This window comes from Sorex fumeus, unplaced genomic scaffold (genome assembly GCF_029834395.1).
Source record: "Sorex fumeus unplaced genomic scaffold, SorFum_2.1 ptg000037l, whole genome shotgun sequence".
NCBI lineage: Eukaryota > Metazoa > Chordata > Mammalia > Eulipotyphla > Soricidae > Sorex > Sorex fumeus.
This window is the reverse complement of record NW_026606094.1, coordinates 47,274,674-47,300,227: the sequence shown is the minus strand read 5'-3', so window position 1 is coordinate 47,300,227 and position 25,554 is coordinate 47,274,674. Positions and strand designations below refer to the sequence as shown.

The 25,554-nt window shown below is 35.3% G+C and overlaps 1 protein-coding gene across 2 annotated transcripts in view; it reads right to left on the bottom strand.

Annotated features, from left to right (window-relative positions):
* Positions 1–281: 281 nt before the first annotated feature.
* The window catches only part of DYNC1I1 (dynein cytoplasmic 1 intermediate chain 1), a 378,224-nt gene continuing 352,951 nt past the window's right edge, over positions 282–25,554 (bottom strand). For both annotated transcript variants that reach the window (XM_056118121.1, XM_056118122.1), the window contains 2 exons: positions 22,352–22,477; positions 282–1,989 (listed from right to left, as the gene is read on the bottom strand). In XM_056118121.1, the coding sequence (XP_055974096.1) occupies positions 1,879–1,989; positions 22,352–22,477 (237 nt within the window). In that variant the 3' untranslated portion in view covers positions 282–1,878. The remainder of the gene's footprint in view (positions 1,990–22,351; positions 22,478–25,554) is intronic.

The window sequence follows — 25,554 nt, the reverse complement described above, 5'->3', positions numbered from 1 at the left end:
GGTTGGAGGAAAAGGCTGATTGTGCCAAGAGACTGAGAAGGAAGCAGTATGTTTTCTTATAATCTTATTCTGACCTCATATAGCATATCTTCCTCCAAATCCCATTAGTGACACAAGGCTAACATAGGTTCAGGCTGGGTTGACACTATAAAAAAACTGGAAGATTCTTGGAAATTGGCTCCTACATAACAATATATATGCTGATATACTAATGTAATCTCCAAGTGACTATGATCTTTACAACTTGACAGTCTCTGAGAAATAATCCAGAATATGATCTATAGAAGCAACTCGAGGATTATTATTTTATTTTTACATCCTTTAGCATATAGTTGAGAAACATTTTTCCAGTACTTTTCGTTGGATGTCTTTTAAACCTATTTCAGATACATATTTTACCTTTAAATATTTAATTTCAATTATGAAGAACTTCAATATCTATATACCATAGAACACTTGACAAAAAAGTATCTTTTTTTAAAACAAAAGAAATCTCACAGTTCAAGGAATCTCTACCAATGAAACAACATGTAAATTCTCTTCCTAAAAAGCTGAAAGCCTGTCTTTAAATGTTTTTTTTTTCATGGTTCAACCAGTATTTATTTTAATTCTCTCTAGGTGTGAAATGACCCTTTGAAAAAAAATTATATTAAAATTTTATAGTTATATTTCCTGGTCTAATAGTAATAAACATATATTTTTCTGCCATAACTTTCTTAAAAAATGAAATATGTAGAACATTTTATATTTGTTCATCTTCAACTATTTCTCTTACTCCAGCATTTAAGATAGTCTTTATGCAAAAGTATCCCTGATGGAGATAAAGAAATACTTTTTCCAAAACCACACACATTCCCTCATAAAAATAAAACCAGGAATCTTGGTTTAAGTCTAGTCAGGTCCATTGCTTATAAATTCATTATCATTCTTTAATGTGGTCCAACTACATCTTCCCCATCAACTTGTTGCAATGAAATTCTAGTAAAGCTTTCCCCAAGGAAAGGATGTTATGGTGGTACAGACCTGGTTTGAAACATACTGGCAACACTGATGTCATATTTAGGAACCACAGACTCAGGTTGGACTGTGTTATCTTGAATGACAAGTATCAGCCATCAGCTATATTTGAAATATTGTTAAACTACCTAGAAATAATAAGCATTAAAATTCATTCTGTTCACTGTAACAAATCTCTAATGATTTCATGTCTTCAGTGGAACCAACATACTGTAATTGTTATTTGGAACTTAATGTAACCTCAACAGCAGCAGAGAGACAATACAGTCCTCTCATTATGCACATGCTCTAAGATCGTTTATTTTAATGCTTTCAAATAAATATGTTCCATGCAGCACACCACAGTAAATAAGGAGCAGCAATGTTCTTCTAGTAAATCCATTCATAATGTGAGTCACCATGTAAAACACCACATCTCAAGTCTTTGGCCCTGTACCATATCATGAAGCACACCACATCTGCACCTAATCATATCTGGCTTCATATGGATTTAATAGGACTATGCCAGAAGTGCATGTAAGCACAAATTTAACCAGAGGTTTCCAGCTATTAAATACAGCTACTAAGTAGTTAAAAAAGCAACAACTAAATCCATAAAGGCTTCTCCCTCCGACCCGACCCCCTCAACTTTTGAGACAGAAATATAAAGAGAGAAGTGCTCTGGTGAATTTCAGGTCAGTGGAGAGCAGGGTGAGATACAACATTCATAGTACTTGAGCATAGCTGGCACAGCATAGCACCCAAACTGTGGATATTGGCAATACCGATACTGAATGGACACTGAAGATGAGCAAACTAGAATGCAGACACTGAGCTCTAGAATGTGACGGTGGGAACTGGGATGATGGCAGCCCATTTTCACTAGGCAGATAATTCCACTGTGCCTTCTTCTTCACTATCAGCTCGGTTAGCACGGATCTCCACAAGGGTTCTGGCAAACCGGGTCCATTCATCATTGTGGGGAACGGCAAGCTGCAAAGCAAATTAATAAAAAATGGTGAACAAGAAACCTTTCATGCCTTAAAGCCTTAAGGCCCTCATGACTGTTTCTCCTGAAGTAGATATTCCCTTGGAACGCAAAGGAAACTAGATATTCTTCTTTCAATCTGTTAGATCCCTGAAGCGTTGCTTTTAAACTGACAGCTTAAGAATAATGTCACTCTCAGAAGCAAAATCAGTCATGAAATTTATAAAACTTAAAAAAAATCTAATGTAAACTATACAGTTACAGCACCCACATTAAGGCATATTCAGTAATGACAATTCATTATAAGAAGACCTGACTTAGGCTGGGAATGTGATTTAGTGGTAGATCACTTACCTTGCATGTGCGATTTATAATGAACAAAACAAATGAAATAGGATTATTGACAAGGATTTGAAATAAATGTGGTATTTCTTTCTAAGTAAATTCTATTGATCACTTGTTTTATAGACAGGTTTGGGGATCAAAAGGCTCAGTGCCTAAAGCATTTGCTTGACTTAGAAGAAGCATAGGCTTCTTGCAAGTTTGTTTGAGTTTGATCCCTTATGTCATCATATGTACCAAATGCAATCCTGGCATATCTGATGTCTGAGGTCCCTGCACTCTAAGTGACTTCTGGTCAAACAATAGTAAGATCTGTGCAAGTACTGCAACTAAAGGCAAGCACTGTGGCCCCAAGTATAACCCGTGGTGAACACTAAAGCTAAACATATGAGCACCATAACCAAACATGTATGTAACTACTGGTCATTACAGTGACATCATTAACAGAGGTAGGGGAAGGGGGGAGGATAAATTAAAAGTGCTGTTACTGAATCAATATATATGACAAAAGTATATCTTTAATATGTACAAAGAAATCTTGCTACTAACAATTAATGTTTCCATTTTTCTATCAAGATCTTGATGATGAGGGGCTGGAGTGACAGCACAAACGGGTAGGGCGTTTGCCTTGCACGCAGCTGACCCAGATTTGATTCCCAGCATCCCATATGGTCCCCCAGCACTTCCAGGAGTGATTCCTGAGTGCAGAGCTAAGAGTAACCCCTGTGCATCACCGGGTGTGACCCCGCCCCCCAGAAAGCAAAGATCTTGATGATGATATTTGTAAACAATAGTAGCAGTAGCATTTGCCAAGAGGTTTGTTTATAAATAGTTTGTTTACTTGTTTTTACTTGTTCTTCACAACAATGGTATGTAGGGTAATCCTACTATTTTCATTTTACAGAAGATGAAATTGAGGCACAAAAAGATTAAATTTCCTTCATCTTACCAAGACTGTCTAGATGCCAAATATCAGTGTCAGTATTATCTAGTGTTTGCATTCTTAGCCAGTGTGTTACATTACTTAGCTAAAAGTGGGGGTGGGATATAAAATTTCCTAAGTAATATTTCCTTCTGCACACAATTACTTGGGAAAATGAATTAAACCTAAGCAACACAAACTATATGTGTATATTTTATCAGCTTCTTTAAAGGATAACAATTTATCTACATAGCATCCAAGAATGAATTGCTGAAAGATATACAAGTACTTGGAATAGAAAATAGTTCTCTGATTATGAGAAGCAGGATCAAGTATAAGTCTGAATAGTTTTCATATATATATTAAATTTGGTTACATATTAGAGTCACTTTCTTGAAGGATTACCCTATAAGAGTATGCTATCCTTCTACAGGTACAGTATTACACATGCTGTTCACATATTTTATAAACAGCAATAACATATTGATTATAATCAATCTGCATGCTTAAAATATTTAAGTAGAAAGCAAGTAAATCTAAACTTTGAGATCACTTTAACAGCTAAGGAATAATCTATTCTACACAGCTAAACAGTTACAACTTGAATTTCTTATTACAGGAATTATATATTCAGTCATTATCTGTCGAAGACAAAATACTGGAAGTGGAAATTCCATTCTACCAAGTATATCCTTAAATTAGTATTATAATACTGAGGTTAAATCTTTCAAGAACATAATTCTGGAAATGATGCATAGGTGGAAGAAGTAAGTTATTTTAATAAATGCAGTACCAGTAGAACTCTCATTTAGTCAGATGAATGAGTTTTTGAATGGTTAAATACTTCACGAGTTATTGAAATGAATCTGTTTCCTTTTTTAGGCAGTAATACAAGTTCACAGTTACACTGAATGACATGGTTACCCCTTTGCACAATCCATTTTCTTTACTTTGAGCTCTTTTCTTCTGCTCTACTATTCTTTATTTTTCTTTTCAATTTTAGAAAAGTACTGCAGTGAAGAAATGAGGCCCTCAAAATAAATGAACAAAAGAGTGACAAAAAGCATTAAGCAGCAAAGAGTTGTATCATATTTATATGAAAAACAGGTCCACTCCTTTCTTTTCCAAGTCTTTCTAAAAAGAACTACAAAATAAAAACCCCACAGACAAAGGCCAATTATAATACATTTATAAATTTTTCTCTTATGAAGTGAGAATCAAGCTAAAGCACCTCTAACTTTATATAACTTTAAGAACTGAAAAAAGCAGGTTTTACTTAAATTTCATATATAATTTCAATACCCTATATATAACATAGGTTAGGAATTTGTCTTCTAAACATAACTATATTATTGATTAATGTTATGCAAATTTAAATTATTATATGATGCCATCTGCAATGGCAATGTATCAAAACTGCCCACTAAAACAAGAAAACGGGGCAATATGCTTACATAGTTTTGTTTAGTATAATGGTTAAGACTTAAAATATCAACCCTAAGAATGATTATGAAACATTAGTACTTGAGGATGTATCAGATACCTTTGGAGATACCTTTAGGGTAGCCACATCATTTATGAGATGTAACATTTCCATATAACATTTCAAAAGCAATTTTATAAAATGTAATTGCCTCTGTCCTTTAAAAAATTGTTTTATTTTGTTTGGGGACTCCTCCTGATGATACTCAGGGGCTTCTCCTAGTTTATTGCTTGCTGGGGGGTTGTTCAAAGGCAGCGTCTGGGGATCGTTAGTGGCCAGGATCCTGCATGCAAACTGTGCACTCCTACCTCTTGAGCTCTCTCTCCAGCCCCAAATTTAACTGTTTCTGATAAGCAAAAATACACTACAGTGCAACTACATTTTACCCTTTTCATCAGGGAGGGAAAAATAATACTATATGCTAACACTTGTCCTTAAAACTATACATTCACTCATATGAAAGGTCTTACAAATTTCAGTGTATTGTGCTTTTGTTTTGCATCCATGAAACTTTGATTTAGGTTGAAAAAAATATTAGGAATTTGTTTTTTAAAAAACTTGTCTTGCCAGGTATTTTCTTGCTGTAGAATATCATCAATTCCACAAAAATATTTGCTTTGGTTCACAAAAGAAAACATTCTAGTGTAGAACATGATAAAAAAAAAAAACAACTGCTTAAATTAGCTAGCTCATCTTATTACACTTTTTTCATCTAGTTGACTATAAAAATAACTCAGGATGATTGTAATGTTAGATTTAAAAGGTGAACTACAGACTTCTCCATTTTTAGAATTAAATATCACCATCAGGAAGCACTTTAAGTATAATCTTAGCTTGAATGTGTGAATGTGTATTCACAGGCTGTTTCCACACCCAAAGTAATAATTTTTGGCATTTGAATTACTTGTAGGTAAGACCAAACAGGTGTCCTAACAAACAAGAAGACCACTCTTCATCTTACATCCATGATGTAAATAGCATCTGTTGGACAGAACTACTATCCTTCCCTTTGGCAGTTCCTAATTCTTGTCACTTTGTACTCAACTGATTAGAAATGGCAAGGGGAAATAAAGAAAGAAATGGAGAGAGAGAGAGAGAGAGAGAGAAACTAACTTATGAATATTGATGCATTTGAAACTTACTTAACCCAGTATTTTTAAAAGGTGATTGGTGACTTTTATTATTTAATTCAGTGTTAATTACCAAATCATTAATTAAATAGGGGAATATGTTTTCATGTTTTTTTTTGTAATAAAGAATGAGAATGTAACCAGCATAAAAACTTAATCAGTTTTCACTCATTCAGTCAGCCTGGACTGAGAACCAACAATATCAACCTCTAAGGATTAAAGAGAGAGGTGGATCATTTGGGACTATGAAAAAATACAAATGAATGAACTACATTTTCTTAGGTCAAAACACACAAATATTGGCATAGCTGTTTTCCTCTTTAATACTTTTTTAACTTAAATTTTTAAGACACCATGATTTACAATAATGTTAATTGGTAGGGTTTCATGCATAAAACATTCCAGCACCACACTCTCCAGCTGAGTGTCTGTTTCCCTCTACCATTGTCAAGTGTCCACTCCCACACTTGCAGTCCTATCCCCTCTATATGCCCTCTACTAAAGACCAGTTCTCAGTTTCTCTGCTTTTGTGCATCTTATTTTCTTACTATGTTTCTTTATATCACATATGAGGGAGATTATTGTTTAACTGTCCTCTTTCTAACTTCACTCAGCATAATATTCTCCAAATCCATCCAGATGGCAGAAAATTACATGATTTCATCTTTCCATATAGCCAAGTAATATTCCATTGTGGATACGTACCAAATTCTTTTTATTTTTCAAATTTTATATTAATGAAACACCATGAGGTACAGTGGTAGACTTACAAATTTTTGTGATTGGGTTTCAGTTATAAAAAGATTGAATACGCATCCCTCCACCAGTGCTCATTCTCCACCACCACTGATCCCAGTATCCCTCCCACCCCGCATATCCCCCATCCCACCTTACCTCTGTGGCAGGGCATTCCCTTTTGTTATCTCTCTCCTTTTGAATGCTGTGGTTTGCAAAAGAGACATTGAGTGGCAATCATGTTCGGTCTATAGTCTACTCTCATCACGCATCTCCCATCCTGGGAGGAACCTCCTAACACCCTTTATTTGGTGCTCCCTTTTCTATCTGAGATGCCTTTTCCCCCAGTGTGTGCGGCTGGCCTCAAAGCCATGGAGTAGTCCCCCTGGACGTACCAGATTCTTGATCCAATCATCTGTTCTTGGGCACTTGGGTTGTTTCCAGAATTTGACTATTGTGAATAGTGTGCTGTGCTGAATGTACAATAGAGTGCAAATGTCTTTTCTAAACAAAGTTTTGGGGTCCTTGGAGTAGATGCCAAGGAGTGGAATTGCAGGATCTAAAATTTACCTTTCTATAGTAACAAATGCTACAGTTGCTGGTATGACATGTGTTAAGCAAGTATGAGGGAAACATAGACTGTTAATGACATGGCTTCAGCTTCTCTCACTTCTTTATCGAGGCATTAAAGGTTATCACTTTAGAGTTGTCCTCTGAAAACATCATTTTATAATTAATTGGAAATAATTTACATTTGTGATAGGAAAAAGAAGCACAAAATTCTAATACTGGTGAATAATGTCAATCAATTAAAAATATAAAAAACACACTGAAGCACTTCATGTTTATCTCAAGAGGATACCATAAAGGACTAAAAAAAAGTGTCCAGTAATGGACTGAGTGAATCTGGAAATATTTCCTGCATCTACAATTCTTTCTTATTCAGGGAGGACTAGGTTTTCTCCTATTGCTTCCTATACAGAATTCACCCATTGCCAGGTCACCTGCGGTCAGATGACTGTTTCCTACTATTTTTTTTTTGCTATCCCTATAAAGCATTTTTATGCCAAACACATGCAGGACTCTTGATTCTTTAGATAATAAAATCCTCAGTTCTAAGAGTGACTGACTTTCATAGATATGATATGACCCTATTTTTATAGCTGAGGGAACTAAGGTCAAAGGCAGTTTCTGAGGTAGCAATTTGGCCATAAGGAGGAGGTAAAATGGTCCTCAGATTTGGACAGGAGATTTAAGCCCTGCTCTCATCTTGGTTACTGTCAATGGTCAGGCACTTAACCTCTCATTGCCTCAATTGTAAAATGGGAATGATGCTGTCTGGCCCATTTATCATCAGGGATGTGGAGAGGATGAGAAAGGTAATCTAAGTTGGAAAACTACTGTGAGATCATTATGGAAGTCACGCATTATTTTTCTTTACATTGTTACTTAAATTGAACATATTCCTTAGAACGATATGGAAGTGACTATAGAGTCCTATTAGTTTTGTTTTTGTTTTCTTTAGAATTAATTCATGAAGTCAGGGAGAGAGCGTAGGGGTTAGGAGTACAGGCTGTGTGTTTGCAAGAACTGGAGTTTGATCTTGATCACTGTATGCCCTATTCCCACCCCAACCATCATAAGGCACCCAGTACTGCTGACCCTGTCATTGAGACCAAGCGTTGAACCAGCCAGTTTGGTTGGCCTCATATCATCTGGAGTGACCTCTGAGCTCCTGAACACTGCTTGAAATCTCCCTTACCTCGGCCCAAAACAACAATTAACAAAAACAAAAAAGCAACCCCCCAACAGCACAAAACAACAATAAAGAAGTATTAATTCTGGTGATTGCTATTTGAGGACAATAAAGAACAGAGCACAGGATGTTCTTTTTTTGTTGTTGCAATTCAGGGGTGTTAAGGGGCACTTCCCATAAGGTGCTCAGGGACCACTCCTGGAAGTATTTGAGGAACTGTGCTATGTTGGGGGTTGAACCTTGGGCTCCTGCATGCAGGGCCTGTACTATTGAGCTATCTCCTTGTCTACACTGTTTTGTTTTACTTTTTACTTTTAAAAAAATGTCCCTCTTTTGTTGCTGTTGCAATGACCAGGGATCACACACTTGTTGCAGTACTTAGTTTTGGCGATTGTGAGGGTGTGCACACTTGGTTCTAGTGCCCAGACACTGTATTTGTGGTCCTTGTACATACTGTGTTGCGATGTGCTAGCAATCTCACACTGCAGTTTTGGTACTGGAAATGCCACTCAGTTTGTGATGCAGTGCCTGGAATTGAATTCATGCCTGCAAAACAGGTAATTTACAACACAGCTATTCCAGTCTCCCTAGACCACTAATAGGGTGAAACTAAAACACATCTTCCTAAATGATTTCTTGAAGATCAAGTAAGTTTGTCATTTGAATGTGGAGCATTCAGGCGACTCAGCCTTTAAAAAATGCCAGTAGGGGCTGGATTGATAGTAAAGCAGTTACACAGATGACCCAGGTTTGATCCCTAGCATCCCATATGGCTCCCAAGTGCCACCAGAATTAATTCCAAAGTGCAGAGCCCGGAGTAAGTTCTAAGCATCACCAGTTGTGTCCCAAAAGCCACAAAATAAAAATAAAGCTATCAGAAGATGCATCTAAAAATAATAATAAATACCAGTATACTGTGGAGAATGGCAGACAGTATATTTTTAATTACCTGTGAATAGTTTCAACAAGCTGCTTTGGCTCTTCTAGATTCTGACAAGATGAAGGTAAAATTAAAAAGTGAAAGTGGTGGTGGGAAAATTCTTGAAAACTGATCTTTGTACTAGCTATTTCTATGACCTTATCATAAATCTGCCTTTTCCTTCTGTCTTGGTAAACTAGAAGGGTGTCTCTGCCCTTGCCCACTCCACTCAACAGCAACTCATCAGCCTAACCACTAGAGGTCTGGCCTGGGCTCCTGGTGCCTGTCAAGGGATGCATAGATTGCAAACCAACGAGATTTTGAGAATGGAGCCTGGGTTGAATTTCTTCTACCTCATTATCAGCCAGACTACACTTTTTCCTCCAGGTAGGCTATTTATTTGCTGTGTCTTTTCAGAAAACTTTGTATTTTTATATCTCTGATGTCTACTGCCTCATTTTTGAGAAAAACCATCTTTGTTGTTGTTATTTGGTGCCGCAGAGTGTTGCTCAGGGCTTACTCCTGGCTCGGCTAAGGAGATCCATATGAGGTGCTGAGAAGGGAACTGAGGTCAGCTGCATGCAAGGCAAGAGCCCTACTCACTGTACTTTCTCTCTAGCCCCAGAAAAATAGTCCTGAGAATGATCTCCTATAACAACTGTGATTTTTTTAAAAACAAACAAAACCCTAAATAGTACAGTGCTTGGCACATGAACCCTGCATAAATGATGCTGTCTCCTGTTTTCCTTTATAATACCTCTGCTATCCTCCAGGTTTTACTTTTAAATTTTACTCCCTTTTTTCTTTTCCCCATATAGAGACACCTCTGAAAAGAGCTTATCTTCTATTTTTATTATTTAATTTCTTAAAAACACACACAAATTACTTCTTAAATGGTCATGCTCTTTTTTTTTTTTTTGGCTTTTTGGGTCACACCTGGTGATGCACAGGAATTACTCCTGGCTCTGCACTCAGGAATTACTCCTGGCGGCGCTTGGGGGATCATATGGAATGCTGGGAATCGAACCCGGGTCGGCCGCGTGCAAGGCAAACGCCTTACCCGCTGTGCTATTTCTCCAGCCCCAAATGGTCATACTCTTAATAAATAATATATAACTCTTTCATGAGCAGGGGATGGTGAATGGGTTCTTTCAGATTCCAAGAAAAATTCTGCTTGAGCAACGTGGGGGGCTGTGTTGTCCCTGGCCCTGCAGGCCTGAATAGTTCTGCACCCTGGGAGCTTGCATTGCACTGCCTGATAGGTGAAGTATTTTGGGGAGTGGCTATTGACCTTTTGTGCATGAACTGGGAATAATTCCCCTCTCTTCCCTCTGCCAAAAACTATATGCACACCAATTGCTTATGAAAAATTTAAGCCTATATTTATTATAAATATACAGAAATGTCCACATTTGTACATACATATACACATCTTTTAGTTTTGAGTCTGACCAAAACTATTTGTTACTGCCCTCTCTGCAGTGAGAGTGTACATTTTTAGCTCAAGTCGTAAGGGTTTATAACCACTGAACATGATGTTATAAAAATCAAATGACTTTTTATAACCAGGCTTAAACACTCAAATATCATTCATGTGTCCCTTTTTATAAGCACATGGCTAACCATTTTGAACAGTTTTTAGTCCAGTCTCCCTCATTTGTTTGTAATTTCAAGAAGTTTATAGTACCTAGCAGCTGATTTTAAATAGCTACATTATCTACCATAACTCTAACTTGCCCAGTGATATATTTTTTATGGTAAAAATATCTGTCTCAGGCATTGCTTAGCATAAAAGTCGGTGATTTTTTTTTCAAATCTTGGCTAATTAAGACATTAAAGAAGTATTTGTAATTTCATTTTGGTTTCTTAGATACATTAAGCATGGCAAACAAATTAAAATGAGTAGTACTCTAGGTTTCAGCATAAATATTCCATGGATGTGTGGTTCATCAGCCTCTTTGTAATCTTTCAATTAAATGGAGTCATTAAAAAAAATCTAGGGCGATTATGTTCACCATTGATTCTGAACAGATACACAGCAATTCATCTCCTATATTAACCTAAAAACTGAAGTTTTCTGTTAAAAAGATAGCTTACAAATTACATTTTCACTTTAATACATATTGATTTTGTTAATGCATTTACAGAAACTGTGGAAGTGCATGTCAGTTTCCACAGAATGGGTGCCAAACTCCTCAAAGCTCTAAAAGCTTTTTTAAAAGTACAATTATTAATGGCACCCAATTTGAGAGATTGAGGACTTACTGGTATACAAATACACGTTTGTGTTCAGAGGAAGCCTATATTTTTTAGGACAATTCCGTTTGCCACACACACACAGATGGAAGCAAAGTGGGAGGTAATAAGCAATGAAACAGCCTCTGGAACGACCAAGCTATACACACTTCCCATAAATACAGCCCCACTGTACTTAACTCTCTGGAGAGTCTAGCATCACTGGTAACAATGGATGAAACCACGGATGAAATTCCAAGTCAGAATGCAGTATACAGAGAGCGTAAATATCCTACAGTGTCCTGCCACAAAAAGATATACTGCCTGATAAACTTAGTACTTACAGCAGTTTTAGAGAAGTTCAAAAAGTAGAAGTTTCATTAGTATTCATTCTGTAGTACCTGCTGTTCCAAGTCAATAGGTTAAAATTTCTGTGAATTTTAGAAGCGTGCTAACCTATAGAAGTCTGTAATCTAGTTTGGGTTACATGGAAGAATTTCTTTTCTCTAAAATTTCCAGGGAAGAGAACTCTCATTTGCCCATGAAACTTGGCATCTTACTGCCAAAGTTGTCCTGGTATCTTTAAACATGTGGCTACCTTTTACAGCATGTTTGCTAGAACAACACTTTAAAATTCATTTCCCACCCAAATAAGAAAAGAAATGCAGGGCATGAAAGTAAAAAAGTAAATGGTAATAAGTATAGGTTTATGTCAACTTTAATAATCCAACATGCATTAAAGAAAATATTTTAGATACCAGTTTTACAAATATTTTTAAATGTTCACGTTAAGGGGCTGGAGCAATAGTACAGTGAGTAGGGCATTTGCCTTGCATGCGGCCAACTCGGGTTCAATCCCCAGCATCCCATATTGGTCCCCCAAGCACCAATAATAATTCCTGAGTACAGAGACAGGAGTAATCCCTGTGCATCACCGGGTATGACCCAAAAAGAAAAAGAAAGTTCATGTTAAAATTTAGCATTAATGAGGCAGAACCAATTTTGAAGTGCTTATATAAGGAGGGGGGAAGCTAAACAGCTGAAGAAAAAGCTAATTTACAAAGGCCTAAAAATGATGTTATTCGGGGGCTAGAGCGATAGCACATTGGTAGGGCGTTTCCTTGCACGCAGTCAACATGGCCGACCCTGGTTCAATTCCCAGCATCCCATATGGTCCCCCGAGCACTGCCAGGAGTAATTCCTGAGTACATGAGCCAGGAGTAACCCCTGCGCATTGCCGAGTGTAAAGCAAAAAAAAAATGTTATTCACATTTGTATTAAAATCTTATCATTCTCCTTGCTTCAGAAATCTCTCAAGCATTGTTTTTCCTATTTGGAGCAATCTATTTTTTTGTCCAAACAATGGGGAAAAAGTTAAAAACATTGGCTTATGGGCAATAATGGCAAACTTTTTAACTTCAATTATAACTCTCCATAATAAAAAGATCAAGAAAATGACAGGAAAATGAAAAAAAAGCATGAGCTACTCAAGCTGATCTGTCATATTAGCTGACTAAACGTATATCCTTTCTCTGCCTAATATTATTAACTATAGGTTTTCTAGTAAATTCCTAGCAACCACTGCATCTAAGCAGTTTTGACAAAAAAGAAGGCTTATTGCTAAACACCTTAAAAACATTTACCAAGGCAATAAAAGAAATGTCATTCCCTCCTACTGAATGTTTGGGCATAAAAGAGATATTTTTATAATGTAGTTCATGATTTACCATATCTATAGTGTCCAAAAAAAGCACAATGGAAAGAAAGCATTTTTTTCACAGTGATTTGACAAGTATTTGAATCACAGTTAGGCTCTCATTATCCTAGTGGCCAATAGCTTACTTTTAAAATAAGCAAAGAAGGGGAGAAGGATCAGGATGCAGTGTGAGGGAAAAGGACAAACACTTCTTTCTAAATAGTGTTCTATATATCATCTTCCATGCAAATATAGTTAAATGGATTTTATTTTCTGTCCACTGATCAGTAGCCAGCTTTGAAGCTGCATTCTGAACACTTTACACAACTAAATGTTACCTTAACCTTCTACATTTACATGCAAAACATTCATTCTCCCAAATATTTACTGATCGCATATAATCTGCTAGGCCCTGTGCTGAGGAGTTTATTCGGTTCAAATAGTGAACATGAGGTATTTATATTGTGTGTGTGGTATGTGTTTTGAAGTGGCTCTACTGAGAAATGTTATCAACCACAGTAAGGGTGTCACAGTCATTCCCACTCACTCCCCCCACCCAAGTTAAAGGGTGGCTAGGACTTAGGATGCTAGATGGTGTTCATTTTTCACTTAAGGTTTCTTAATGTTAAGACAAGTGAAAGTCAAAGATTTCATCCAAATATTCAGAAACTTTTGGTTAGCAGTAAAGAGAAAGCTCTATGAAAATGAACCACTAGTCAGTTTTACCTACCAGGCTAAAAAGAAAAAAAAAAGTAAGAGTACAAAATTTCTTCCCCAAAGGTAAATCTTGATCTTCAGTTTTATTTATGTTTTTAAAATGCAAAAAAATGGTGGCCAGAGAAATAGAACACAGGTGGGTTCAAGCACTTGCTCTGTACCTGATTAATCTCCTGTATTGTGTATTGTATTGTGTATTGTGTATTGTGTATTGTGTATTGTGTATCCTGTATTGTGTGATCCAATAAGCCCTGAACATGGCTGGGTGTGGCCCAAAACCAAAACTAAATAAAATGTAACAAATATTCTGATACCTGACATTTAAAAAAATCCATGCAAAATCAAAAATTCCTTGATAATAGAATATATCATTGATAATATATCTAATACATAAGAGACATATAATAGAATATATAGTATGTAATCTATACTGTATAATTCAATTACTGTCTCACTTTGCAAGTACAGTCTATATGGCATATATTTATACATTAATACATACTAGCAGATATCTGATTTTGTTATTTTTTTGATATATAAGTAAAATCACTTTTATAGATGTAAGAAACAAATGAGTATTTCTATGTCACAGGTCAGTGCTTGTCCAGATTCCTTTGACTGGAGCAGCTTCAGGGTTGACTGGTTTAATCTATGATTTTGAGGCTACTGTTCTGAGCACTAATTTTTCAAGATAAAACTTAGCAGTTTTGAAATTATAAAACTAAACATAATTTTGTCAGCCATAAAAAAATTAACACTATAATTAACGCCTGCTTCAGAATTCAAACTGCTATTGAGGATGACAGTTTGAAACCACAGAAGAATTATAAAGATGATTAATTATACAAACTGGTACTTATTTCAGAAGGTTTATATTCATAGACCATTCATCAGCAAATGGGAATATATGAATTTCAGTGAATATTATAAATTACTATACACATTAATTTGGTTTTTATAAAATTAGATATTAAGGTTTTCTTTTCATTTAATCAACTACTCCAGAATACATAAAAGTCATAGGTATTTTCTTATCAATTCAGCAAAACAAAGTGGCTTGAATAGATATTAATTTAATAAACACATTTTGAAAGACTGCTGTTACCTGAAAAGCATACTGTTTATGTAATAATTTAATCATGGTTTATTTACATATATAATTATAAAAATGAAAACCATTGCTTCTGTATTCACAATAAGATGAATAGTTATAATTTTACTTGGAATTAATGGCTATATTTTAAATTTTTCCTTCCTGAATTAACTACATTTCTAAAAAGAAACCAAGTTAATCTTTAATTTATAATCATAAATTTAACTAGATTATTTTGTTTCTATACATATAATTTATTATGACAAGAAAATAAGTTAATGTGTTGTTTTAAAGTAGCACATTTTATATGATTTTATTTCTTCACACTTCAAATCTATCCAGGCAAATATGCCTTCTGCTTTTACTTGACTGTTGAGTGTTATGGCTATGACAGTAAAAAATCAGGTAAATCTAAAAATGAAAAGTCTAGTTGAGAACCATGATGCTTTGTTTCTAGATATGTCATCAAATATCTAGAAGTTATTAACAAAAGTAGGTGTTTGGATTTTTCGTTTTTACTTAGATATTTGGCTCAATGGAAGAATTTATGCCATAGTCTTTTCTGTGGAGAAAAAGCCAAAAGAAGTGTTTAGTATCGCTAAAGAAAATAGTATTTATTCATTGAAGAATAAGCCAGTACTTGCAAAGACCTTCAAGAATTGAGCCAGAGTTGGCCATATTCACTTAATGAGAAACACAAGTGTTTTGGGTGATTATAACTGGACTTTGGAAAGTTGAGCCCAACTCTTCTAGAGGTTGCCAAAGCTTAACCACACTATCAGGTTCGTCATCAGCAAGGGATAATGGGCTTCATAAAACACAATAATTAAATTGACTGGTTTCAAATGCAGTTCTTTTTCATTAAGGGACTGCTATTTGAATTAACTCTCAAATCTCAGTTTAATTTCATATCTTGTGTGCTGCATACCCGCTTTGCCACGGAGAGGGTGCTGTTTATATTCTGTATACAAACTTGATGTCGAAAATTGCCATAGCTTCTGTCCTACTGGGAAACATGAAGTAATTTTGCAAAGCAAACAATTATTGCTTAAGTGTAATCCGCTTAAAACCCATAAATGTATTTATTTTGTGTCACTCAAATCCGGTTTAACTCCAAGAACTTCTAGTTTATCAGATGCTACTATATAAAACTGCTGTTTAATGTACAAGTGAAATGAGTCATTGACTTTCCTTTTATTCTTATTCTAGTTGGTTACAAAAACAGTTTGAGTGATATTTTAACAGTTCTTGTCTTTTTACCTTGTTCAACATTCTAAAGTATATTTCAGAGGTTCTTTCTTTTCCCTCCTGGGATTCTAAATAAACTTTTCATTCTAATTTTTCATATCTGTTATAAAATATATGCAAAGACTTTAAAATCATGCTTTACACTTAATTTTAACATATTAATAAATACAATTTTATTTATTGAAATTTGTAATAAAATGACTTGTATTCTTTTGGTCCTAGAATAAGTGGCATCAAAAAAGCTATTTGAAATGTAGCCCAAGTTCAGGATTAAAATTTAGAGATTAATGCATGTTTTTAGGTAATTAGTGAATGGGATACCAAACAAATAAAGCTCGGGCAATAAGACGTTTATCTCCAAAATTACCATTTGTGAGTTGTCATTTTATTTTTCAAAATCTCCTTTAAGCTGAAAATTATTTTAGAATTTTATCATTCAGCTGCTGTGGAAATATAATCAGGGATTTGAAACTTATGTGTATTTATCACAACTGAAAACAAAGTCTTCCCTGGAAGAGGTTAATGGAAAAAGAAATAATAGGAGGTGGAAGATAAACTGCCTCTTTCAAAACTAGAGCTGCAAACAGCATTCTAACTAATTCAGATAAGCAGCAAACATAGTTGTTAGGGGATATTTATGACAGCCGCATCTGTGTGACAGCACTGAAGCATTAACAATGGCATCGGGCTTTCTATAAAACACATCTGCAAGAAAGACAGGTAGATAGGCTGACTATCAATCATGGGACACGTGAATAATTCTATACTCACTGGCCCATGTGCTGCTAAAATCAGCTTCAGATATGTAGAAAAGAAGCTTGCTCTTCAGTGAAGGAGTCATGGCAGTGAGTACTTTTTAAAATTCTTCGTAATACGTGTGTTTACACATCATTTAAAAAAAATCCAACAATGATTAACAGCTCTCTGGGAGTATATATTAAAGCAGAATATACTCAATATTTTTCCAAGGTTATAGCCATAGTTAGTTTACCTCTTCCTATTGTTCCATGTTTTTATTCAATGGGACTATACAGTTCCAAATAAAAAAGATTGCATTTCAGAGTATGAAGAGGAAAATCCTCAAAGCTTATTCAAGAGCTAGGCTCATTTAAAATTTTAGATCTTAGGAAATGTAAATTGTGCATGCAACCACTGTTTAAGTTGCCTTTAGATGCACAAATAAAATTAAAAATAGAGTTAAACAATTAAGGAGGGTTGTCTTCTTTTCAGTCTTCCACTGAATTCACATAACTTCTATTTATGCGAATCGGAGTTAAGCACCTGCTCCGCAAAGTAAATAGACCCCCTATCTGTGAAAATAAACGTGTACGGTATATTTTCTGGATACAATACTGAAACCAAACCACCAACAAATATGTGTGATATAAACAAAGCATCATGTGGCGTACCTCAAAATACTGATGTTATACATTTAACTTCCTTAGTCATAGACCCTGAGGTATTACTCATGCCTTTGTCATGTAAATGTAACAAACGATGTTTGAGGAGGGGTTAGATGGACAGACTCAATCTGGTGATTTCGATGAGCTCATACACAATCCTCTGTTTACCCCTTCAGAAGTTCATAATAAATTGCATAAGTAAATCTGGATTCAAGCCACTGCTCTCTGCCATCATCTTAAAAGTCATGGAGGATAATTGTACATAATAGAGGAGGGCATGATCGTGGGGGCACTGTGCTGGGACTCCCTGCAGCAGCTGCAACCTCAGCTGGGAGAGGAGATGAGACAGACGATGGTTAATGACTGGTGACACCAAGTCTCTTTCGGCACTGCCCTTCTTGCACAATGCTGGGTCTCACTGGAGAGCATGTTTACCTGGACTTGAATGAGGATGTCTCCATTGGTCACAGAAGTTTCTTAACAGGGTGCTCTGGAGAGCAGGGTGGATGAAGAAAGGCTGTCCTTCTCATTTGAACTATAGAAAGCATCACTGGGATCTCGCCCCAGACTCTATTTTGAGCTAAAATTACAAAGGGATCAAAGCAGGGTCATGGGCAGGGGAATGAGAGTGTTTATGGGCCTCATGATGTTCATAATGTAGAGTAACGTCTATTCTCAATCGACAAATTTAAACAGTTTTAAGAAACAGGTAATGGATCATAAATACAGTTAACCACATTTCTAAAGATTTCACTTTCTTCCTAATGATCTAGGTCAAAAGGCCAAAAATGCTTATTTCTGATTTGCATCATGAGTTGTAAGCAGTACTGCTGTAAACAGGATAGTTACATAATTTTTGGGGCCCAGTGCAAAGTGAAAATTGGGCATCTTGTTGAAAATGCCTTAGTAACTGCAAAACAATGCCAGCAGTGCATTTAGCCAAGCTTCAAGCTTCTCTAAACACAGGGCATGAGAAGATTACACATTACATAACCATGAAGCTAGCCTTGATCTTGGACTAGGATTGCCAGAAGATAACCTGCTGTTCCCTCCTTCATCTTTAGCCTTACTGAAGTCTTAAATTAAACTAGCCATGGCAGAATGAGCATGAGAGCTTCCCAGAGTGGACTTAAAGAAAATGGATCAATTAAATGTGCTCTAAAAATGGTCAGACACTTTCTTTGATAAAATCTATTTATGAATGTGTTTCATCTTCTTTCTTTGAATGTTCAACAACAACAACAACAACAACAACAATAACAAAAGTTTCCACCCAAAGGCAAACATAATCTAGTGAGGAGCTCTCTTTTATGTTTACATTTCATTTAAAAAAGTAGTTGTGTGTGTGTGTGTGGGGGGGGGGGGGGTTGGGGACACACCTGGTGGTGCTTAGGGCCTACTTCTATCTCTGTGCTTGGGGGTAACTCCTGGTGGTGCTCAGGGGACCATCAATACCAGGCATCAAATCCAGGCTTTTGGCATGCAAAGCTTACACTCAGCCCTTGGAGCTCTTTCTCTGGCCCAGGGGTTCAGTTTTAATGGGGACCAGAGGACCAATTGTGAATACAGATAATGGTAGTACAGTCTACTTAGAAATCTGATCCTCAATGCCATATTTTTATAGCCTTCCTCTATATTTTTTTCATTTTGAAATCTTTTCCTGCTTAAACCTCTTCCCTCTTGTTAGCCATACAGCAACTTAGATTTGACCTTAAATTCTACATGGGCCAGGAGCTATGAAGGTATTTTTTTCTGGCTTTATGCAAGTTTAGGTGATCTGAAATTGGCACTGAGTAGATTTATGGCTCTCTTCAAAGTACTGTTACACTCCAGCAACTCTAGGCCAGTGAATGAGGTAGTGGTGATTATAATAATGGTGACATTTGTCCACGGAGTGATCCTTTGTCTCTTAGAAGTAGACTTCAGCTAAGCCTAGTGATAGGAAAGCCTCTTTTCTTTTAGTATGTGGAACCACTACAAGGCTGTGGTCTTCTGAGAATATGGTATAGAGGTGATAAAAGAGAAAGACCACCTCCTCCTCTGGTGGTTCCCCAGAAACAAAAGCAAGTAAATTTATAAAACCTTCCCAAAAATACTTAGGAAAAATAAAACTACTTAAGTCAAAATTGTCTTGCTTATTCTGATTTTTTCTGAACTATACAGTTTGTTTTGTATATAACCAAACAACACATGAAAAATTTTTTTCAAAGGTATAAGCCTATTCTGATTTTTTGGTCATTCTGTGAAGGGCTCAAAGATTATCATTTTTTTTCCTGGTCGTAAAATTTGTAGGGATAAACAACCCTACAAATTGTTTGGCCTATTATGTGTCACAGAGATTTTTCTATAGCCTGTCTAGACTCCAGACAATAGGCGAGACTGGCCTATAGTTGCAGACATTTCTATAGTCTGTAATATCACTTAGAAAAGTAAGGGCAATAATACAAAAATGAAAACCAGCCTGACCTGCCAGCACGATGGTGGAAATATGAGTATAACAACACTTTACAATTTAGAAATGATGATAGCAACCTAAAAGAAGTTTCAGCAGTCACATATCAGCTAAGAGCAACTTTTGCAAAATCATACATACTCCCATAAGTGAGTCACATTCAAGTAATTCCGTCTATAGACAATAAAGTTACTTCACTTCAGAAAATTCTGTATTATATATTTTGGTGTGTATTTTTATTGCATAGAGATGTGGTGTGTGTGTGTGTGTGCGCGTGTGTGTGCACTGCATATATTTTGGTCAGTATACAGACTATTCAAAAGATCTTTCTTTAAATAAATCAGGATGTTAAACTATTTTACTTTCCAGATCACTTGGGTAAAACGATTAATGCTTCATATGGTCTTAAGAGAAGTCAGGGGCATTATATGTAAATAAGAAGGTGGAGAACAGAGTTCAAATTCATCTATTTTTCTTAAATTTGTTTCTGAGCCTATCTTCATGAATATTATTTTCTCCCATAATTACATTTGCTATAAGCAGGAGAGAAAGAGGAAGAGAGAAGAAATAAAAGCTTGTTTATTTTTCTTTATATTAGTCTTATTTGCTATCTTTTTTGTTTCAGGAAATGAACCAATAAGGAGTATGTTTTGGTTGTTGTTTAGTTATATTTTCATGAAAACTATAAAGATGCTTTGAATACCAGTAATATATACTAAAGATAATATTACTGTAAAACTACTGATATTATTTTAAATCCAAAGAGTATTCTTTTTTACCAAAGATTCCATACTATATCAGTAGTTACCAGACCATTTGCGTCTTCACTGTTGAGGATATTAACAGAGGTTTTGTTGCCATTTAAATGGTTCTGCTTGTGGAATCAGGGAGTGTCTAGAGAAATAGATAAAAATGTAGTATTGCAAACCATGATACCCGTAAGTAGAGAGAGAGTAAGAGGGAAATTGTCTGCCATAGAAGCAGGGGGAGGGTTGGGATTGGGGTCTAGGGGGAGGGATACTGGGGACATTGGTGGTTGAAAATGCACACTGGTGGAGGGATGGGTGTTCGATCACTGTATGAAACTTGAACAAGAAAGTTTTGTAACTGTAGCTCACGATGATTCAATAAAAATTTTTTTTAAATGTAGTAAAACCAAAGAATTCTTCAAGTTGTTTTATTAAGCACTGTTCATCCCAAAATAGACAATCCCATCTCTAAAGTCATTCTGTTTCTATCTCTGGATGAATTAGAAAAAAAAAACTAAAACTAGAACACCACAACCATCTTGTTTGTTTCAATGCAATCAGTCCTATCAGAGAGCAATATATATTACCAAAGGTTTTATTGTAGAACCACTGAATATACAGGACATGGACAAAATTGTGATGAAATCTGTCTTTGTATGAACAACTAAGCCCACTCATGAGGTACTCAGAGAGTACTTCCTAAACTTTTGTAAAGTGTGGTATATTTTCCATCTGGAATGCAAATATTAGATAAAGTTTATGCCAAAATAATATTACACAATATTTATTTTAGTTTGCTTTAAAGTTCAATATTTTCTTTGTGTTTAGGAAAAATTCTTTAACTTCATGCAACTTAACTGATTGATAGCATAATATTACATACAGGTTATATACAAATTTAAAGAAATTTATCTGAAATTAAAGATACAGTTCTTTCCTTTTATAGGAGCCACAGTACACAAGAATACTTTTATATATCATGTAATGAGATATGCAAGAGAGGTCTACATATTATACCTTTGACTAGAGTGAAAATAGCACAAAATTCCAATTCACCTTGGCCTTTCAAAATGTCTATACTTTAAGTGCATTTTCCTTGAACTTCTGAACCAACCTTCAGTCTTCAATAAACAAAATAATTACAAATTCAGTATCAGCATGATGAATATGGCAAACTTTATCCTTATGATAGGATGGAAAGTTCCATGCTTCCTCAACAGGATGGCTGGGAATTCAACAGTACTCAGAAAGGAACCTGGATCATTAACTAAAGTGTCCTGTGTGTGGATACACATGACCAAATTAGGCCCTAAGGAAGATTCAGCAAACTCCCACAGAAGTCAATGGAAATTTGCTCAAACACTTGATAGGACTCTGGTGGCCCACACGGTCTTGTCAGTAATTTGACTAGGTCTTTAAACAAGATCGATAAGAGAAAAAACAAAACCAAACAAATTACAAAAACCAAACAAACATAAGTTTTGTACCTCTCCAACATCGTAGATCCAAATACGGCCTTCCGAGTCCCCAACAGCCACTTCTTTGCCAGCCTGAGCCCAACGAACACGGTTTAGGGCAGATGCCCCCTCAATGGCCACACTCGCTGTTGGAACCTGCCACCGAGGTTATGAAAGAAACAAAGAATCTCTGAATACAAATTTAAATACATAAATTTAGAATGTACAAAGATAGGTTTTAACTGTGTGAGTCTTCACAGCCTCATGCCTGTGAAATAATATACATCCCCGATGCAGGGGTGAAAAGGATGCATTGTACTAAAATCATATGCTCCACCGAATTAAGGCGTAGACATGAGGACACTTCAACAGAAAAAGGCAAAGCAGAGAAGTCTTTTCCACAGTTGGTGGGCAATGAATGACATAAACATTTCTTCAAATTCTGCAGGGTGTAAGACCAACATATAAAAATAGCAGCAAAATATGGTGTTCATGATCAGATCATGATTTATGGGATGATGGTGAAAGACATTTCGGGATTTATTGAGATTAAGAATATTATAAAAGGCAGGAAGGGAGGACATATGGTAGGAAAAGTTATTTTAATGTGTCTTCAAGGTAAGAAGAAAAAAACACTATATATATATATATATATATATATATATATATATTGATCCCTCAAAACCTTGATTGGGGTGGAGGTGGGGGGTGATTGGAGGAAGACAAGAAAGTATGCAAGTGAACAGCTTTAAAACTTTAAATTCTCTTTCTTTTGTCCTGTCTTTCCCCCCACCCTCTCAGTACAAGATCTAGACAGCAGTCAGTAACTTTGGAACTGTCTCCAGGGTGAAACTCTGATAGAATGTAGCTATCTGCTTGTAGAAAATGTCTCAGATCATCTTTGATGAAATCTAAAAATGTTGGTAATTACTGTAATAACTATTAGAAAAGTAACTACAGGTACTGAAATGAAACCAGCCTACAGTATTAGTTGCCAGAACTGTAGAATTTTGGAAAAGAGAACTGCAGTGAGTGTACCACTCTTCCATCACCGGTTGTGTAAACTCTAAGGTTAGAAGTTTATAACAGAAAAATCAAATCTCCTAAGTAGGTTTCTGTAAGAAGAGTGAATAGAAAATGGCGGTATAGCATTAAAAACAGAAAAAAGATCAATGTGAAAACAAACAAGAAAAAAAAAGCCTAAATAAATAAGTATATAGTGAAGGGAAGGCTACTGAGCTCACATCATGCCCTTAAGACCTTTATCTAATAAATATGTCATATTTGGATAGAAACACTACATGTGCTGTGCCTTAGCACCTCGGGCATACTGTTATACAGGGAATTGAAACCATCTGTTTATATCAGATTATTGACACAATACCTATCTTTAAAATAGCAATAAAAACTTCATCATATGTAAAAATCTATGTTTAAACAAAATCTTGAAAATAAAATTCTTATATTTGCTTTAATCATTACATATTAGCTATGAGCAAAAAAGTAAAAAAAAAAAAGCTCCCTGCTACGTTATTATTATTTTTTTTTTAAAAAAAGAATTACACAAGTTCTGCAATAAAGTTGCCAACCGTTGAAGGTTGGAGCCTGAAATTTTATCTAAATTTTTCAGAGGCCAAAACAATATAAATTTAAATGGATCATAAGTCTGTCAATACACTTTATTATTAGTGTGCTTTTCAGAATATAAATATGAAATTCAGAGACAGAGTTTGTAGAATTTATTTCAACTCCATAATTTAGAGAGGCCACACTGGATCATACTTTGTCTAATTCCACTTTACATTAGATTTTACCATTGAGCTGTGTCAAAAATTGAAAAAATATTTGACTATGTTAAAAAGTATAATTCAAGAGAAATTGAGTTTGGGGACATTTAAGAGAAATTATAAAGTAGGTAATATAGAAAAACGTAACAATTTCTATTTTAGTCATTTTAAAGTAGTTTCTTCAAGATATTATAAAGGTAAAAAAAAACACAACTGGCCTGTCTATAGTTATGGTACTAAACAAACTTATAAGGTTCATGAAGGAAATAAAAAATGTTTTTTTTTAGTTTGACTAGTAATGGTCTTTCAAAAGTTAATGAACTTGTAGTAAAAATAATTCCAAGTCTGTTCTTTTTTTTGTTTTAACTCTTGTACTTTGGTTTCAAAACTTTTTACATTTCTAAACAGTTCAGTCATTTTAATTGCAAAGATAAACTAAATACAGCATAGATTACCTCGTGCAAAGGCCAGTAATCCTGAGATGGTATGAACTACCCTCGCATAGGAGCAGCTGGTATAACTTGGTATAAGAGCACAATAATTTGAACAACGAAACACACTGGGATTTCAGGTTCTTTAAAAGAAAAAAACAAATCCAATTCCTAATCTGACAACTATTTGAAAAATCCTGTCCAACTTGCTAGAAAGAAAAAAAATGATTTGGGGTCTTAGAAAATGTTTAGTTCATTACTGGAATTGAATCAAATTCAACAGAACTATTATTGCAAAAGCAGAATTATATTTACCTCAAAACTAAATGGTTTGCATGCCCACTAATGATTTTTTCCATGTTCAGTTATAAAACTTTTATATTGTCCCTTGAAACCCAGAGAAAGAAACACAACAAAAATTGTGTTTGTTTGTGTCAAAAATGTTCATTTTGGTTTACCTGGGAAAATCTGATTGAAAAATAAAGTACACGGATATTATTAAGGAGTCTTTAGAACACGTACTCCTTTGCACTGTGGTTGGTACTACTGAATGTCACCTCTACTAAATCTGATTTCTGTTATGGGTGGTCTGCTAAGTGGATCTGGAACATGTGTGTTTTGTGGTTGCTTAAATTTATGAATTTATTCTAGCAGATAGCAACAGCATGATTTTAATCAACGGTGATGAAAGACTTTGGGAAGCCATTACAATGTCGAGTATGAACATCTTTCTATTAAAAGCAGTAATGTTATAAACATTTCAGCATCTAGAATGATAATCATAGTACATGCTTATTATGCCTTTTGATTATTTTCAAAGATGCTTCATTGCATGGTTCCTATCCTTATCACATAGTTCTTGTAGACAAAAGGAAATAAAGATTTAAATTGAAATCTCAAAAGGTAACTATGTGGCGGTGGCTATAGGTATCTGAAGTCCAGAAACTTGCATAATACAATGACTCAGTAATAAAACCTGAATAATGCTGTCCTGCCCCTTTCTACCAAAAAAAAA